The sequence below is a fragment of the Pleurodeles waltl genome, chromosome 3_1 (genome assembly GCF_031143425.1).
Source record: "Pleurodeles waltl isolate 20211129_DDA chromosome 3_1, aPleWal1.hap1.20221129, whole genome shotgun sequence".
NCBI classification, from domain to species: domain Eukaryota; kingdom Metazoa; phylum Chordata; class Amphibia; order Caudata; family Salamandridae; genus Pleurodeles; species Pleurodeles waltl.
The window spans coordinates 4,249,356-4,268,964 of NC_090440.1; the positions used below are offsets into that span (position 1 = coordinate 4,249,356).

The 19,609-nt window shown below is 47.8% G+C and overlaps 1 protein-coding gene across 2 annotated transcripts in view; it reads right to left on the minus strand.

Annotated features, from left to right (window-relative positions):
• The window catches only part of AGBL2 (AGBL carboxypeptidase 2), a 466,988-nt gene that overhangs the window by 62,432 nt on the left and 384,947 nt on the right, over positions 1-19,609 (minus strand). For both annotated transcript variants that reach the window (XM_069221603.1, XM_069221604.1), the window contains exon 21: positions 3,919-4,070. In XM_069221603.1, the coding sequence (XP_069077704.1) occupies positions 3,919-4,070 (152 nt within the window). The remainder of the gene's footprint in view (positions 1-3,918; positions 4,071-19,609) is intronic.

Below are 19,609 nucleotides of genomic sequence, written 5' to 3' on the forward strand. Positions count from 1 at the left end.
TGGCAACATTTTCTTCCTCAACCCTAGCGCAGTCACTATTGGCCAGATCGGAAATATTATATTCTTGGGGCATAAGATCATTCCACCCAGGAGTACCAGATATCCCACTTTGCTGGCACATTCACTGACCTCAAGAGTGCCTTGTGGTAAGAAACCATACACAATCCTGAAAAACACTCAGGGATGTACCATCACAAAACACAGTGAGCAGAGGGTTGAACCAACTAAGCCCATAGGGACAAATTGGGACTGGCTGCCCGCAGCCCTATTTCTTCAGCGCTGTGACTGAATTGTCTGTTGGGTGCCCCCATGGTCTAATCATCCACCGATATCCCTTTGCTCCTGGAACATCAATGGTAGGGCTCAGAAATTACAGTCTCTGGACTTAATCACGTTTTAAAACTCCCACAAAATCATAGCACTGCAGGAAACATGAGCCGAGGCGAGCTGAGCGATAACAAGTTACATTGAATTGTGGAAATCAGCCTTCAGAGAACATCGAAATGGTAGACCAAAAAATAGGTTCTCTATATATTCCGCAGTCAAACTAAAAGGGTGCATTGATCAAATGACATTTAGAGAAGTGGCTTCAAGGAACCAAGAGTAGTAATTAGAGACCGCATCACACTCTTCTGCTACTAAATCTTTACATTAACCCAGTTGCAAAGGAAAGGAGAGCAAAGCTCAATCGCTTAATACAAACTGTGTCTGAATTAGCTTGTGATCACCTCAGGCCGATTGTTTGATTACAGGGGATTTTAACACAAACCTCCTTCAATATCTCCCTGAGGACTATGAGGGGCCCCATTCATTGGGTGCCATGTATGTCACTAAACAATCTAAGCCAAGAGGTTGTCCACATTGCCTGTTGGGTGACTACGTGGTTTCGCAGCTCAGTAGCCTGGGCTACAAAGTACTGAAAGGTCGTCTCCCACAAGATAACCCTCCAAACTGGACGAGAACTGATGGGAAAACCTATTCTTTTCTCGATTACACCATTTGCAATACAGAAATGTTCCTATTGATTGGCAAATACTATATCGCCCCATGAGCAGAGAGTGATCACCGCCCACAGATCCCCGTTATAACATCCAGCCTACTTCACCATGCCACGGCAAGAGCCACACGTAGAGGAACCTGTGCTGAGAACCTTAAGTGCCCCAAATGGAGCGGCTCCACCAGCGCCCTTGTAACGGCAGAACGTGCGGGGCTTGCCTTGGTACTCGACTGCTGATGAAACAAACAAACCATCACTTCAGTCGCGATCAAGGATTTAAAGAAATCCCGCAACAAGGCTATGAAGAAATATCAAAAGAGCCCGGGATCAAAGGACTCATTCAACTAATTTAAGAAGGCACAGAAAGTCTACAGACAGGCAACCCTTGAGGAAAAATGCAAGTGCTCAGATCTTTTGTGGACAAAACTTCTATGTGTCAGCAAAGATTCCAACTTCAGAAATGTTTGGGGCCTAGTGAATAAACAAATGAACTGGTCAAGGGGGTTGGGCGGTGCAAACTTAACGGAAGCAGAATGGGCATCCTTTCTTACCAGACAATTCTTCATCACTGAGATGGAAGTTAGCCCATCAGACAAGGGTGCACAAAGGTTTAGTGCACTACCAATCAATCCCCTATCCCAAGAGTCAGAACATTTGTATCCCCCAGCCAGGGCCATGTCTCCCTTCTTGCACTGGTTACAGCCTATAATATCCAAAGCAAGATCAGGTGGGGCTCCAGGGCCCAATGGTTTGCCCCAGGCACTGTTTAAACAGGAAGCAGCATTCTGGGCGGGCTGGCTCGCTAAACTCTTTGATTACTGCCTAGGGTGTGCAAGATGGTGCGTTCCATAATCCCACCGATCTATAAAGAAGTCTCAAGATCACACTCGAGCAACTACAGGTTGAAGCCAAATACTATGCCAGCTTGCTTCTCGAGGACCTGCGGCTGCGGGCTGCGCAGAAGGGACTAAATCCACTGCACCAGACTGAGTTTACGGCCAAGTCTGGCACACTAACCAACCTAATGACATTATCAGTCCTGATGAATAAGGCAACAACATCATGCTCTGTGTTGCACTGCTGCTTTGTGGACTTCAAGGCAGCATTTGACAGGGTCACAAGGGGAGCTCCGTGGGCGAAACTACAAAAATGGGGAATCCCCCATAATCTTTTGGAGGCTATAATTCAGCTGCACACTGACACCTGGACCTGCTTCAAGTTGGGAGACGGCGTCTCCCTCTCCAGGAAAGTTTCCACATCCCGGTGTGTGAATCAGGGATGTGTCAGCTCCTCTGCTCTTCAGCCTGTTCATTGCAGATCCCCGCTACTGGATGCTACAAATTGTCACCCCCCAAAGATCAGAGGTTCACAGATTAGCAACCTGCTGTACGCCGACACCATGGTAATGTTCAGCCTCACAAGGGTAGGTCTTCAACAGCTACGTAACCAACCACACGCCTATGCGGCCTCCAACAATCCGGAGGTGAACTTGAAGAAAACAAAGGTTGTCACCTTTGGCAGGAAAAAACATCCAGGAGGTGGCTGGTATTACAACAGCAATACAATCACCTCAGATCAAACCTATAAGTACCTATTGGTGCATATTGATGCCAAGGGTTGTTTACTGAAGCAGCAAAAAGAGGTTGAAGCAAAAGCCTTGACCCTTCAGGGGACCCTATCGAAACTATCCAAATCACTACGGGGGCCAAGCCTCTCTCCTCTGTTGGAAGTTATATGAGCTAATATCGCTCCCTCATTAACCTATGGCCGGGAAATACAACTGGGCAGGGATAGCTGCATGCTGAACAACCTAGTTACAAAGATATATCAAATGTTTTTCCGGCTGCCAAAACTTTCCTCTCCTGCCTAGATCAGACTGGAACTTCCCAGCCCAGCAGCTCCACACCTCAATCTGGGCCACAAGCTATAGAGGTCCAAGGAGGCTGCCTGGAGGCATTGCTGTGGACCGAAATCAGCTCTAGGGGGTTGAGGCGATCACATCATCGCTTCCTTGAGGACTGCCAGCAGCTAGTGAATGTGAGAGATGTCTGGGGCAGAAAATCTGAGCCATACAACATTTAGAGAAGGCTTTAGAAAATGTTTTCGGCTGTGGTCATATCATTCAGATAGAACTCTTCTCACTAAGCGTAAGCATCCCTGGGCAGTCCTCAGCATGTACCAGCCAGCGTCCCCAGCGAGTTGCCTTGCATGTACTTATACTATTCACTTGAAGGTGAGATTCATGGTTCTTACGCTTGCAGACTGGGCATTTTTGAAACAGCGACCCAGCTGGCCACAGCCCTTGGTTGGATCAATCTGCAGGGGCTGTGGTCGTTGTGTGTCTCTGTCCAGCGCTACTGAAGGAATGCAGATCTAGGTTACGGGAGAGTGGAACATGCTGGGAGTCCGCACATGTCGACAAGCCATCATCGCGTCTTCAAATCCTGATAACACAACTTTGAACATCTCGCAGGCAAAATTTGTTATCACTGCGTTAAACACGTTTAACTGACTTACTCATGTCTTGTCCGGCAGAATGCCTAGGAAGACTGAGCAACTGCTGACTGATTAGTCAGGCCTCTTTTATCTTCAGCTCCATAACTTCTTTCAGCTAACGCAATAACAATGGATTTTAGTGGCGTTCTCTAGAAATACCAATTTAGATTATATTAGATAAAAGTTATAGATAATTTGATGGGTCAACACTCTTCCCTCCCCAATTCCATTATAACTCAGAATGAAAGTCCCCCTTCTCTCTATTGTTACTAGTCATGGTAATCGATAAATGTGTATTATTGGTAAACCTCGAACATAAAACAATCATGGTATTTCCTTGGCCCTCTCCATCGACATTGGTAATGGGTACAGATCAATGGTCATCGTTGGGATTGATGTTCCACCACCAGACATGACCTTCTCACCTGATCCTGAAGAGACGAGTGATACCAAGCTTTCCTGTCTTACTCTTCCAGTATCCACGGCCTTGGGAACGTCGATCTGCGATGGAATGGCACCAAAAGTCCAAGACGAAGGAGTACCAGAGACCTTCCGGAATGCCCCATGGGTGATGGAGCTGTAAAGAGCAGTCAATTAAGTTGTTTAAAGAGAGTAATTTAAGAACCTCATTCTCAAGTGTCTGAACAGGGACAGCAATTTCTCAAACTATAAGAGAACACACCAGATATAAACTCATTACTCAGTAGTTACTCCAGTGGCCTTTGGTCATCAGGTCATTCGGCTAGACTCTTTCAGTGATCATTCCTTGGAAGGTACGGGAGTGGGCGCTCAGCACACTGTGGATCACAGTACAAGGAAGCTGGTATAGGTTTCTCTACCTCTGGGGCGTCCCACCGTCTGCTCAGATTGAAACACTGGCACAAGTCACATCTGGGCTAGTTAACACAGGCACTAGGGGGCGTATTTATGAGTCCCGTGCGCCACTGGAGAGTCACTTTTTTTTGATGCTCCAGCAGAGCAGAGTGCAGACCCACATCTGCAAGGACACGCAATGCCACTTTGCGTGGCTTTTCATTGCCTTGTAGATATTGTGTGAGGCAATGCAGAGCGTTGCCTTACTCTGGGTTAGGGAGGCATTCCATGGGCGTTGCAGTGGGTATTTCCATACAACACCCAAGGATTTCGATGCGTCCCCAGATTTATAAGAGCCTGTAAACCTGGGGATGCGCCAAGCCAAAACCTTACGCCTCCCCGGGGGAGGAGCCACAAGGAGAAATATCACTATTTCTCCTCGCTGTTTCCTCTTTCTATGTGGCTGCATTCTGCAGATAGAGAGGGGAGGGAGACAGAGAGAGAGAGAGAAAGAGGGGGAGGGAGAGAGGAAGAGGAGAGAGAGACAGAGAGGGAGAGAACAGAGAGAGACACAGGAAGAGACAGAGAGAAATAGATATTTCCTGGGAGAATGCACAAAGGGGATGTGAAAATATGTATCTTGTAAATCGATTGAAACCGTCGAGTCTTCCTTGTCCAGTGCAAGAAGTGCCTGTGCCAGGGTCAGCATTTTGAATTTCTCCTATTTGAGGAACCAATTAAAAATCCTGAGGTTTAGGATGGAATGCAAGAATCTTTCCAAGGTGCGAGACTGGATCCGGAAGCTTTTTTCCACTACCACGTCTGCGCATTTGAAGAGGGCATCACACGACTCCGTACCAATGTCGTCCACTGGACGTGACATCAACTGAGTTAATTTAACCTCCTCTCCATCGTGCCAATGTCAGCTTCTTCCGTGACCATTTTTTCTATGTTCAAAACGTGAAGCCACATATAGAAGCTACCTATCGAAACAATGTGCTAAAATAAAAGACATCTTTGCGTCAAATACTCACTGAATTCTCAATTCAGGATGTGAATTTCCATAAGGAAATCTTCGAGACAAAAGATGACTCAGTTATAGAGCAGGGAGAACTGAAGGGTCGTTAAGGAACCTGAGCTAGATCCTGTCTCTACCAGCAAATGCATTACCAAAGGTAAGTAACTTGTTCATCTAATAGAGACATCCCAGCCGCAGATCCCTTACTTTAGAATCAGATACCAAAGTCATTCCCTCCCCAGAGGAGGGTCCGCGAACTGAGACCATTAAAAGGTCTCTCAGTAGAACAAAACCGGTCTAGAACAAGAGAAAAAGACCGGGCCTTCGTGATAATTTAGGTGAGCAATACCATACTCTACAACATCAAAAAGTGCGGGAGGAACCACAGGTAAATAAAGACATAAGATATTTAGAAACATGGAAATAAAATTATCCATGTTAGTATGACAAATCTGCATCTGAAGCGACCCAACAATATGAATATAAAACTATTCGCACCCTTTATGGGATCCGAACCCATGCACGGTCAAGAACTAGTGAAAACAGTACACTAGTAAAAATCACAAAGACGGTGAAAGCATGGGGAAAACGTTACCCCGTGACAGCAGGACAAGTTTGACAAATGACCCTATGAATATACATTAATTTGCTCGTATAATCAGACCCACACTGCGTGCTCGATACTTATGAGAAATAGATCAGCAGGCCGTGCCTCTGAGCAATACCTCTTTGCCATATTAAGATCTATCCCAGCCAGACCTGTTCTGCAAAAAAACATGGAGAAAGGTCCAACTCCCGTGGATAAAGCATCAAAAAATGCTCTGTTAAAAAGAAGTTGAATACAGCAATAGCAACTACTGACACAGAATCAGATTTTTTTCCCTAGGAAACTTAACTCGAGATAATACAGGTACCTCTAGGACATGTCTATCTCATTATCAATGATGTTATCAAAGTTGTCATGAGTGCTGTAATTTGTGGGTTAATTAGTAGTGCATGGCGAGGGTGCAGTCAAAGGTCGTACTGGACTTGAAGGCAATGCTGGACAAGCCCCAGGGAATGGAGCTGGGGAACCTGCTGTAGGAGTCTGGCCTGGTGTGTTGAGGGTACCTATGGTACTTACACCTTATACCAGGTCCAGTTATCCCTTATAAGTGCAATGAAAACAGTGTCTAGAAGCCAGGCTCTCTAGGTGTAGTGTGGATGAGCAGCCAAGGACAAACTAGAGACATGCAAAGCTCACACAATACCACTGTAGTCACACAGTACTCACACACATGAAAGGAAATACTCAGTGTTACAAAAATAAAGGTACTTTATTTTGGTGACACAAATGCCAAAAATACCATAGAGACTATACTCCCTTAGGAGGTAAGTAATACACAAATTAATACACTAGTATGCAGAAATAGGAAGAAAAACAGTTTGAAAACAGTGCAATTAGTGAAAATCACAATAGTTAGAACTGGGCGTGGGGGAGAACAAACCATATACTAAGAAAGTGGAATGCGCATGTCGGTCCCTCAGCTAGGCAAGTGTAGTGTATAAAGAGGAGCTGGGAGTACTAGAAAAGCCCAAAGGTAAGTACCACAACCCACCCCAGCGACCGGGGAAACAGGAGTAAATCACAGTAACTTTCCCAGAGCACACACAGAAACAAGAAGAAGAATTATGCAAAACCCAGAAGAGACTGCAAGACACCAACAGTGGATTCCTGGATGAGAAGACCTGTGGAAGAAGGGGACCAAGTCCAAGAAGCACAGAACAGTCCAGGAAGAGCAGGAGCTCCTGCTAACCCGGATGAAGGTGCAAAAGGAGAACCACCGGTGAAGAAGAAAAGTCAGCACTGCACCCAAGAAGACAAAGTCGGTTTCCTGGAGGGTGCAGGTTATGTCCCACACCGGATGGAGGACTGCAGTCAGTTCGCGTCGTCGGAGTCCACCAACAAGCCTTGGCATACACAAAGCTCGCAGTTAGCGGAAAATGGCACTGCCTGGGACCAGGAAGGACCATGTGCATTCTACCCAGGAGGGGGAGTCAGAGGAGGCCTTCAGCAACTCTGATAGCCCACAGAAGACCAGGCAGTGCACACAGGTGTCCCACAGCACAGGGACAAGAAAGTTGCAGAAGAGGCCCATGCAGCACTATGACAAAGGCTCCCACGCCCCTGGAGAACCACTCAGGAAGCTGTGCATCGCTGGATAGAGTGCTGGGGGCCGGAGCTACAAGATGCATCAATGACTTGGAGGAAGGATGCCAACAAGCCTTGGCAGCTGCAAAACATGCGGTGCACAGGGGTACTGTCTTGCGTGGGGAGGCAAGCTCTTACCTCCACCAAAGTTGGACAGTTGGAAGAGAGGACTATCAGGACCACTTCAGTTCACCACCCGTGATGCAGGATCCACGTAGCTCAGCAAGAGAGGGGATACACACAGCCAGTTGTCTTTGCAGTTGGTGCCTGTTGAAGCAGGGGAGTGACTCCTTCACCCCAAGGAAGATGCCTTCGCTCTTCTGGTGCAGGCTGAAGATGGGCTGTCCTCAGAGGATGCACGACCGGGAAACAGTTGCAGTTGCTGGCAGGAGCTGGAGATACAATGTTGCAGAAGACGTCTTGCTTCTTTGTTGCAGCTTGTAGAGTTCCTGGAGGGTCCAGATGCAGTGAGAAGTCGAAGTGGAGGATGCAGAAGATTTCTGCTGGAGTCTTGGAATCCGAATCTGAAGAACCACCCAAAGGAGAGACCCTATATAGTCCTGAAATGGGGATTGGTCACCGAGCCAGGTAAGCACCTATCAGGGGAGGGCTTTAACGCCACCTGCTGGCACTGTCCACTCAGATGCTCCCAGAGTGCCCTGCCAACTTGGAATCCAAGATGGCAAAACCCAGGGACCCTCTGGAGAAGCGCTGAGCACCACCCCTGGGGTGGTGATGGACAGGGGAGTGGTCACTCCCCTTTCCTTTGTCCAGTTTCCCGCAAGAGCAGGGACTGGGGGTAACTGAACCGGTGTAGACTGGTTTATGTAAGGAGGGCACCAAATGTGCCCTTCAAAGCATTTGCAGTGGCTTGAGGAAGCATCCAAGCCTGTAAAACCTATTTCCAAAGGGAGAGGGTGTTACCTCCCTCTCCCAAAGGAAATCCTTTGTTCTGCCTTCCTGGGCTTGAGCTTTTCAGGCAACAGGAGGGCAGAAACCCATCTGTGAGTTGGCAGCAGCTGGGGCTGCCTTGAAAACCTCAGAAGGCTGAAATGGCAATACTAGGGGTCCTCTAAGGAGCCCCCAGAGTGCATGGAATCATACAACCAATGCTTGCAAAAGCCCTGGGATATGATTCCAACATGTTTGATACCAAACATGCCTATGTTCGGAGTTATCAATATGTAGCTGGACATAGGTAGTGACCTATGTCCAGTACACACGTAAAATGGCGTCCCCGCACTCACAAAGACCAGGAAAATGGTCCTGGAGGTCATGGGGGCACCTCTGCTAGTGCAGGGGTGACCTCACATACAGGTACTTTGCACCCTGCCCTTAGGACTGAAGGGCCTGCAGAAGGGGTGATTTATAAGTGACCTGTTGCAGTGGACATGGCAGTGAAAGGGTGCATGCACCTTTTCACTCAGGCTGCAATGGCAGTCCTGCAGAAGCCTTTGCATAGGCTCCCTATGGGTGGCAAAATATATGCTGCAGCCCATTGGGATCCACTGGAACCCCAATGCCCTGGGTACCTAGGTACCATATACTAGGGACACTTATAAGGGGACACCAGTATGCCAATTGTGGGTGAAATACTGTGTTTAGAGTAACCAATAACCAAATTTAAGGGAGAGAGCATAACTACTGGGGTCCTGGTTAGCAGTATCCCAGTAGACATAATCAAACACATGACAAACAGGCCAAAAGTGGGGGTAACCAAGCTAGAAAGAGGCTATTTTCCTACACCTCCACTCGACCTCGGATATGAGGACACAACACCGGAGAGGCACCTCGTGAAGATCGAAGTTGAGAACCGCGGCTCTGCTTATTTTTTTGCTTCCTCTTAGACGACTTTGAGGAGTGGGGAGATGGCCACTCCGAGCAAGGTTTTGACTTCCCACGGCTTCTCTTCTTCCTGGCCTTGGCCATGAAGAGCTTCATTTTCCTTTCTTTCAAGGCCTTTGGGTTAATCTTATGGCATGAAGAACAGACGCCGATGTTGTGGTCCAAGCTGAAACATCAGAGGCAGTCATCATGAGGGTCTGTGATCGACATCTGACCACCGCACTCTCAACAGGGCTTGAATCCAGACCTCCTCTGTGGAGACATTGTTGCAGACAAACAGAATCCACTGGTTTTATACCCTGAAACACTGTCACAAACAGATCGGTAAGGGAGACAGGAAAAAAGCATGATGCGTTGAATGCGCGGAAAAAAGGGAACTGACGTCAACACGTCGACGAGGGCTTCTTATGGCTCCTATGACGTCAGATGGAGTCACGTGCGGAGCTGTGGCATTGTGATGTCCTCATCCACATGAGAGAGCTATGGAGAAAGGTTTCTGTGGAATTTTGGTGCACTGGGCTATTCAAAAGGTGAGGAAAAAAAAGGTGAGAAATCCACAGGTAGACGTATCCAACAGAAAGAGAGATTGCAGGCACATAGGTGGGAAAACAGCAGTGACAGAAAGGGAAAAGAGAATCAGCAGAAAAAAGGGTAGTCGAAAATGAGTGGGTATCACAGACCATTGTCTTTGTGCAAAAGAGACAACTAAGTGCGTGTGTGAGAGGGAGTAAATGAGAGAGAGAAATACAGCAGAGGTGAGGTAATGACACAAGCAAGACATTGTTTGTGGTGCCATTAAACCTCAGCATCTGCTTATAAACTGAAGAAACACTGCTTGTGGTCCCATTACACCCCAGCATTGCCTTATAAACTGAAGAAACACTGCTTGTGGTCCCATTAAACCCCAGCATCGCCTTATAAGCTGAAGAAACACTGCTTGTGGTCCCATTAAACCTCAGCATCTCCTTATAAACTGAAGAAACACTGTTTGTGGTCCCATTAAACCTCAGCATCTCCTTATAAACTGAAGAAACACTGTTTGTGGTCCCATTAAACCTCAGCATCGCCTTATAAGCTGAAGAAACACTGCTTGTGGTCCCATTAAACCTCAGCATCGCCTTATAAACTGAAGAAACACTGCTTGTGGTCCCATTAAACCTCAGCATCTCCTTATAAGCTGAAGAAACACTGCTTGTGGTCCCATTAAACCCCAGCATTGCCTTATGAATCGAGGAAACACTGTTTGTGGTCCCATTAAACCTCAGCATCTGCTTATAAACTGAAGAAACACTGCTTGTGGTCCCATTAAACCCCAGCATTGCCTTATAAACTGAAGAAACACTGCTTGTGGTCCCATTAAACCCCAGCATCGCTTTATAAGCTGAAGAAACACTGCTTGTGGTCCCATTAAACCCCAGCATTGCCTTATGAATCGAGGAAACACTGTTTGTGGTCCCATTAAACCTCAGCATCTGCTTATAAACTGAAGAAACACTGTTTGTGGTCCCATTAAACCACAGCATTGCCTCTTAAATCGGGGAAACACTGCTTGGAGTCCGATTTACCCCTCAGCATCTCATTAAGAACTGTGGAAAACCATCTGCAGTTCAATAACCCCCAGCCTCTCATTGTAAAGGAATGAATTTAAACTCATAATGCGCGCAGCTACTCAACAGAGTCACCAAAGCTTACAGGTCAAGAGAAGAGCCCCGGCATTCAAACCTGGTTTTCAACTGTCCTTTAGAGACTGGCAGACTATTCAATTCTAGCGGGAGCTTATTCCAGGGACTAGCCCCTAGAAGAGCAAGAGATCTGCCCCCCAGTCTAGTCTTCGGTGCTGTAGGGGTCGCTGTCAATAATTGATTGGCCGATCTCAGATTTCAGGAGGGAGAGTGAAAGCTGAACCTGCTTCTCAGATATTCGACCCCAGATTGATTAAGCGCCCCATGTGCCAGCACCAACGCCTTAAACACAGTTCTGTTCCTTATTGGCAGCCAGTGCGGATCACGCAGGTGTGGAGAAATATGCAATATTGCCGCGTTTTGCACCAACTGTAACCTCTCCAGGAGATATTCTGGCAGGCCCAAATAGAGCGCATTGCCGTAGCACAATCTTGATGTTATCAGGGCCTAAATTACAGTTTAAAAAAAAAGACAATTTCAGTGAATGCAGAACTATAAAACATGTGCCCCCCACAGATTTTAGTTGTGACTTGAATGACAGCTGGTCGACAAATAAACCTCCGAGGCTCTTCACAAAGCCCTCCGGTGGCCTAAGAGGAGAGGCATTTTCAGGTCAGAAGACTTGAGAATCTCTGTCTTCTCAGCGGTACACTTAAGATGATGTATTGCGATCCAATGAAAAACTTCCGCAAGACAAACTTTAATCAAGTTCCCAGGGAGCTCGTTGCCCTTGGCACAAGAGAACAAAAGCTGAGCGTCTTCAGCGTACAATATGACTTTGGCACCCAGGGAATCAGGAGGTGAGAAAAAGAGGTAAGATACACAATAAATAAGGAAGGGCTAAGCACAGAACCCTGAGGGACACCCACTGACAGCTCCAGAGGATCAGAAGAATAAGGTGGGATCCAAATATGCTGGCTGCGTCCCTCTAGAAATGAGGAAAGCCAATTCAGGGCCTGACCTACTATGCCCACCACCTGGAGACGCTCTAGGATGCTAGAGTGGGGAACCGTACAAAGGCCGCTGATAGGTCTAACATTATCAGCACTGCCTTTCCCCCACCATCTAATGTACCTTTGATGTACCTCTCAAGAACTGTGGAAACACTGTAGTCTCATTAAATCTCCAGCATCTCTCAAGAGCACTGGAGGACAATGCTTGTAGTCCTACAAACCCCTAGCATCTCTCAAGAACTGCAGAAAACACTGCTTGTAGTCTCATTAAACCCCCAGCATCTCTCAAGAACTTTAGAAAATACTGTTTGCTGTCCCATTAAACCCCTAGCATCTCTCAAGAACTGTAGAAACACTGTTTGTAGTCTCATTAAACCCCCAGCATCTCTCAAGAGCACTGGAGGACATTGCTTGTAGTCCTACTAACCCCTCAGTATCTCATTAAGGCCTGAGGAAAACACTGCTTATAGTTCCATTAAACCCCAGCATCTCATTAAGAAGTGTGGAAACACTGCTTGTGGTCCCTTTGAACCCTAGCATCTCCTTACAAACAGAGATTTGTAACCCCCAGAATCATTAAACCCCCAGAATCTCATTAAGAAGTGTAAAAAACACTACTTGTTGTCCCATTAAACCCCAGCATCTCATTATAAACTGAGGAAACACTGTTTGTCATCCCAATAAACCCCAGCATCTCATTAAGAAGTCTAATTAAGAACTGTGGAAACACTGCTTGTAGTTGTAGGAGGCTGGACTGGCTTGTAGTGAGTACCAAGGGGTACTTACACCTTGCACCAGGCCCAGTTATCCCTTATTAGTGTATAGGGTGTCTAGCAGCTTAGGCTGATAGATAATGGTAGCTTAGCAGAGCAGTTTAGGCTGAACTAGGAGACGAGTGAAGCTCCTACAGTACCACTAGTGTCATATGCACAATATCATAAGAAAACACAATACACAGATATACTAAAAATAAAGGTACTTTATTTTTATGACAATATGCCAAAAGTATCTCAGTGAGTACCCTCAGTATGAGGATAGCAAATATACACAAGATATATGTACACAATACCAAAAATATGCAGTATAGGATTAGAAAACAGTGCAAACAATGTATAGTTACAATAGAATGCAATGGGGACACATAGGGATAGGGGCAACACAAACCATATACTCCAAAAGTGGAATGCGAACCACAAATGGACCCCAAACCTATGTGACCTTGTAGAGGGTCGCAGGGACTGTAAGAAAACAGTTAGGGTTAGAAAAATAGCCCACCCCAAGACCCTGAAAAGTGAGTGCAAGTTGCACTAAAGTTCCCCAAAGGACATAGAAGTCGTGATAGGGGAATTCTGCAGGAAAGACACAAACCAGCAATGCAACAACGATGGATTTCCAGTCGAGGGTACCTGTGGAACAAGGGGACCAAGTCCAAAAGTCACAAGCAAGTCGGAGATGGGCAGATGCCCAGGAAATGCCAGCTGTGGGTGCAAAGAAGCTGCTACTGGACAGTAGAAGCTGAGGATTCTGCAGGAACGACAAGGGCTAGAGACTTCCCCTTTTGGAGGATGGGTCCCCCACGCCGTGGAGAGTCGTGCAGAAGTGTTTTCCTGAAGAAAGACCGCCAACAAGCCTTGCTAGCTGCACCTTTCATTTGTTTTAGCCAAAGTAGAGGTTTGTGGTCTGTCTGAACAATGAAGTGAGTGCCAAACAGGTATGGTCTCAACTTCTTCAGTGCCCAGACCGCAGCAAAGGCCTCCCTCTCTATGGCAGACCAACGCTTTTCTCTAGGGGTCAACCTCCTACTAATAAAAGCAACAGGTTGATCCTGGCCCTCAGAATTAAGTTGTGATAGGACTGCCCCTACTCCTAATTCAGATGCATCAGTTTGGACATAGAATTTTTTAGAGTAACAAGGGCTTTTCAGGACAGGTGCAGAGCACATGGCCTGCTTCAGCTCCTCAAAAGCTTTCTGACAGTTTGCTGTCCATAATACCTTCTTAGGCATTTTCTTTGAAGTGAGGTCATTAAGAGGGGCTGCAAGGGGCGTGGCCAAGATGGCGACCGGAGCGGCAGCATAAACTGCAGCTCCGATCCCTGGCCCGGAAAAACATCCTGTTAGAGGCGCCCGGACCCCCCCTGGAGCGGGTCCGTCCGCCGTTAAGAGGGCTGCCCGGGGGCTGCATCGGTGACCGCAGCCGGAGTCGCACTGCCGACGAATAGCTGACAATCGGCTGGATTGAGGCCGAGTTCGTGGCACGGACAATACGTTCGCGACGGACGAGGCACAGTGCCACCCGGGACCCGTACCTGGAACACGGGTTTGTGCACCGCCGGTGTGGCGCAACAACATCGATCCTACCTGCAGGTGAGAGGCGGTGAGGCGCGCCGTCCAGTCACGTGCACGCTGGAGGGGCGGTGCCGTCCAGGCCACCTCCGACACAGCGCCATTTTTATCGGGTTAAGCCTTGCCGTGGTAGGCTTACCCGCTTCTTGCCCAGTGAAGGGGGCTCTCCGTACCGTGGCTCACCCGCTAATCTGTGGCAATACGCCGCTCCGTGGCCGACCCGGAGATCGTGCCGCAAGTGACACGCCCTATATCGGTGAGGCCCGGGAGTCGCGCCGTACGGATGGAGGACACCATCGAGAACCCTACCCAGAACTGTGCGATGATATGGCACGCCGGCCCGTGAGTGACATCCTGTAAGGGCGGCGCCGGCTGAAATCTCTTCACTGCAACGTGGCCCCTCGCGGGTCGTGACCTGTCGTGGTGGGCCCTTTCCGTACCATAATCATCGAGGTATGCGGCCGATGTGGGTGACTATGACCTGGCCCCCCCCGTTTGCCTAAAGCTACATTGCGCTCCGCGCTCCGGCTAGTGGTTAGACCACGTAAACCGCGTATCAACAGGCCCAACAAGTGACGGCCAATAATCTTTACCACTGCATCCTTTGTAAATAATAGCGCCTAACTCTGCCATAAAGGGCCCATTGGTGCGCAGGAAGCGTCGCGCAGCAGTGCAACACATCAGGGCGCACACCCCGAAAACTTACTCTGGGGCGTTGTTGAGTGGTGGCATCGACCTGTGGTATTCCTGCCCCCTGCACGGAGTCGCCTGCGGGAACAATCTCACAAATCAACCAAATCAACCGGCTCCAACGTCGCAGGCTGCGCTGGATCATTAATCGCGGCCAATCAAACGTACTGGTTTAATGTGGATTGCTGCACCAGCACAAGGGGCCACAATCACAGCCCCTGCTGTACAGATCCTGGTCCTGTATTGGCCCGGGCCTCCTCAACGTCCAGGTTGAACTGACAGGACACTTGACTTGGTAGTACACACTGCTTCGCGTTTTCTCAGCACGCTAACGTCTAAGAGCTCTCGCACTTGCCAAATGGTCAAACCAAAAACCCCACGTGCACCGCTGGGCAAGATGGAACACACCACCTCATCCTCCTCAGAACCCTACGCCACCACGCAAGCGGCACTTCAGAAGCTAGAACTGACCCTACAATCACACACATCACAATTTGAAAAGATACTACAAGCCATTATAGACACTAAAACTACTCTAGAAGCTAAAATAGGTTCGGTAACAGAAGATCTTAACATACTTCGCACTGACCAACACGCACTAGCTGATAGGGTATCGGAACTTGAAAAAGACACTGTGGCCCTCCCCCGCTCTGTGAAAGATCTCCAATCGCAGCTAGCTCACTTATCAACAGAGGTGGATTCTTTAAAACGCAGAGCTGAGGATGCAGAAGGCAGATCCCGCCGCAACAATATCCGTATGGTGGGATTTCCCGAGCGTGCCGAGGGCCTCAGTGCTGAATTATTTATAGAGAAATGGCTTACCGACATTATTCTGAAGGATAACATCCCGAAGTTTTTTTCTGTCGAAAGGGCACACAGGATTCCCGCCAAGCCTCCCCCTCCTGGCTCACAACCACGTCCGCTTATAGTAAGACTCCTCAATTACCGGGACAGAGACCTTATCCTACAGCTATTCCGCAAATCTGGTCCGGTAAGCTTCGAAGATGGTGTGATTACAGCCTATCCAGATTTTACAGCAGAAGTACAGAAGAAACGCAACTCTTTCTACCATGTTAAGGCGTGTCTCCGAAAACACAACATTAAGTATGCGTTGTTGTTCCCTGCCAGACTCCGGGTACAAGATGACACCCGTACACTCTTCTTTACTTCTCCGGAGGACGCCTGGACCTGGCTACATGCCAAGGGTCTAGCTGATCCGTTAGACACAACTGCTTTGGGAGTCAATAGACCCTCCTCCACGTCGGGTCGTAGACAGCGCAAAAAACAAGGCGCGAAGCCCTCGCCTGAACAAGCGCAAACTGAACGCTCCCGAATCCTGCGGGCCACATCCAGATTTGTTAACGCTTCACCAACTGCCTCCTCTACACAAGGGGACGTTGAGCAGGAACAAGATGCAAACTCTGACTCAGCGGAATCCACACGAGGCCCTACCCTCACACCACGCACAGCGGACGATATTTGCTAAGCAGTGGGGTTCTACTGGTTCTTACAAAGTGAGGATAGCATCACAATTCTACTACATCTTCTTCTGGGCGCCGTCGACATCTCCCTGCTGTGCTGCGTGACTCGGTTGTGCCCCTGGGCGGCACACTCTGCATCACAAGCTAATAGGGCAGGGTAAACCCTAGACTTTGCACCAATGCTCCCTGACACCCCCCTACTCCATATGGACCATTCTCTCGTGCCAGCAATTGCTGGAATTGATTTTTATCTTTTAATTCAGTTGTTATTGTGTGTTGTTTTAGAGTGCACCTTTCTATTTAGTCGTTGGTTCTGTCACATGCTAGTTAATTTCAAATGCAGCAGCAAACGTACATGTCATAATTATTATAGTAACAGGATTACAGCTCGTAATATCGCAGGTACAAGTTACCCAATCTTAGCGTGTGCATATCACAATGTTTTTGTGTCATGGTCAGCAGACACCCATTCCCTGGAATACACGAAAACCACAAAAATATCATGGCCACTCAAACTCATAGGAGCATAGTAAAATACAAGTTGCTCACATGGAATATTAGAGGTATGGCAACTCTACGGAAGCGACAAAGGGTTTATGCCTTCCTCAAGAGACATCAGATACATATAGCTCTATTGCAAGAGACACATCTCTCTAAAACTACGCTAGAAAACACACGCTCGAAATGGAAGGGGCAATTGCATGGCACAACTTCTTCATCATTCGCCCGTGGGGTAGCGATTTGGATCGCCCCCCGGGGTCCCATTCACCGTATCTCGTACACAATGTGACTCAAATGGTCAACACGTGATAGTTGAGGGCATACTGGATGGGTCCCCTTTAGCCCTAGTTGCACTGTACTCCCCAAATGCAGACCAGTGCGATTTCCTATCTACACTTTCTACCGGCAACCTTAACGACCCTACGTCGGAATGCGTTTGGGGAGGAGACTTCAATAGTGTCTTAGACACTCAAATAGATCGCTCGTTCCCCCCGCTTACCTCAGCCCCTTCCAATCGCGCCTCTCAAGCATTAGCAAGTTGGGCTTTAAATAACGGCCTGAGGGAGGTATGGAGGACGGCCCATCCCACTCAACGGGAATACTCTTATTACTCCCCTGTACACAAGTTATATACCAGAATAGATATGGTTTTTGTATCCACAGCAGTAATTCAGAAAGTGTGCGGATCTGAATACTTAGCTCGCACTATATCAGATCATAATCCTTTATGTGTAACAATAGCCTGGGGTCACATGCACACTCGCATACCAACGTGGCGTTTACAGCAGGAAGCTCTTTTAGACCCCCCCTTTCAAACAGATATAGCTAAAAAATTAGCTGATTATTTCCTGCTAAATAAAAACTCGTCATCATCCCGCTCTATAGAGTGGGATGCCCATAAAGTGGTGATCCGAGGACACTGCCTTGCAGCCACGGTGGGGGTGAGAAAAGCACTTACTAAAGATCTACAAACACTAGAGGTAAAAATCCACACTGTAGAGAATGTGGCTGTCAGAGACGAGTCCATACTAACAACACTGAACTCGCTCAGGGCTGCCCATAACGAAGCAGATACTAGGCTAGGCAAACATGACTATAGACATTATATGACAAGACAGCACGCTGAAGGAGATAGTTCCGGCAGACTATTAGCCTGGCTGACTCGACAGCCCTCACAGCCAACGCCTATCGGCGCGATACTCCTAAACCCCGACGATATCGTTAAACCTCAGTCGGGCATCAATGAAGCCTTTTTCATATATTACCGCACACTTTACACGTCTCCTCCTCCTCCGCCGGAATCACACCTAACTGATATATTACAACTTGTCTCTCAAAACCAACTTATCCTCGATAACACCCCTATTCTGGATGGCCCCATTACCATTGATGAACTGCGCTCAGCACTGGCACAAATGGCACGCAGTAAAACACCCGGATCGGATGGACTCCCGGTAGAATACTTCAACTCTCATGCGAGTCATCTCCTGCCCCCGCTCGTAGAAGTGTTTAATGAGGCGTACCATAATTTATAACTGCCAGACTCTATGCGCGAAGCTTTAATAGTGGTCCTTCCAAAAGCTGGTCGGGACCCCCTGGATGTTAAATCATACAGACCGCTCTCCCTCCTAAATACAGACTGCAAATTATTAGGGAAAATATTAGCGAATAGGCTCCTCCCCTACTTACCGAGTCTGATACATCAAGACCAGTCCGGCTTTATTCCTGGTAGGAGCATCTTTCTAAATATTAGGAGGCTGCTCCATATAATGCACAACAACACAAACACCGAAGCGGTCGCCCTCTCCTTAGATATTGAAAAAGCGTTTGACACACTAAGCTGGAATTATCTTCTTTGCGCACTCAGGGCGTTCGGTTTTGGACCTGGCTTCATAAACTGGATCAAAACGCTGTATTCTAGGCCCACAGCACGGGTAAAAAATGGTCGCATTATCTCCGAAGCATTTTCCATAAGCAGAGGCACCAGACAAGGCTGCCCATTGTCCCCCTTGCTGTTTGCTATTGCCATGGAGCCACTGGCGATCAAACTACGTAGCTGCGCGCATATGTGGGGCATCCCGGAATCTAACACCTATCATATTATATCTCTATATGCAGATGATGCCCTGATTTATCTGAGTAATCATTCTACCTCCATGTCAGAGGTGCTGAAATTGCTGGACTCCTTTGCCCTCGCTTCTGGACTACACGTCAACTGGTCCAAGTCCAGTATCTTCCCTCTTGTCCCCACCCCGGCTGACACACATACAACACTACCGCAGTATAAACTACCGTGGTCACATACAACCATTAAATACCTCGGGTGCAGATTTACCACTCGGTTATAGATCTAAAAGAGGGCAACATTGACAGAGTAGTGAGATCCACTCGCAGCTCGATACCATTCTGGAGCTCACTCCCCTTATCCCCGATGGGCCGGGTAGCAATTGCCAAGATGCTTATCCTCCCGAGGTTCCTATATTATTTCTCTGCCCTTCCAGTGTGCCTGCCACGATCCTTCTTTAGTAAATTACATTCAATATTGACCGACCTACTCTGGGGCAAAGACAGACGCAGAGTAGCGTTGACCATAACACA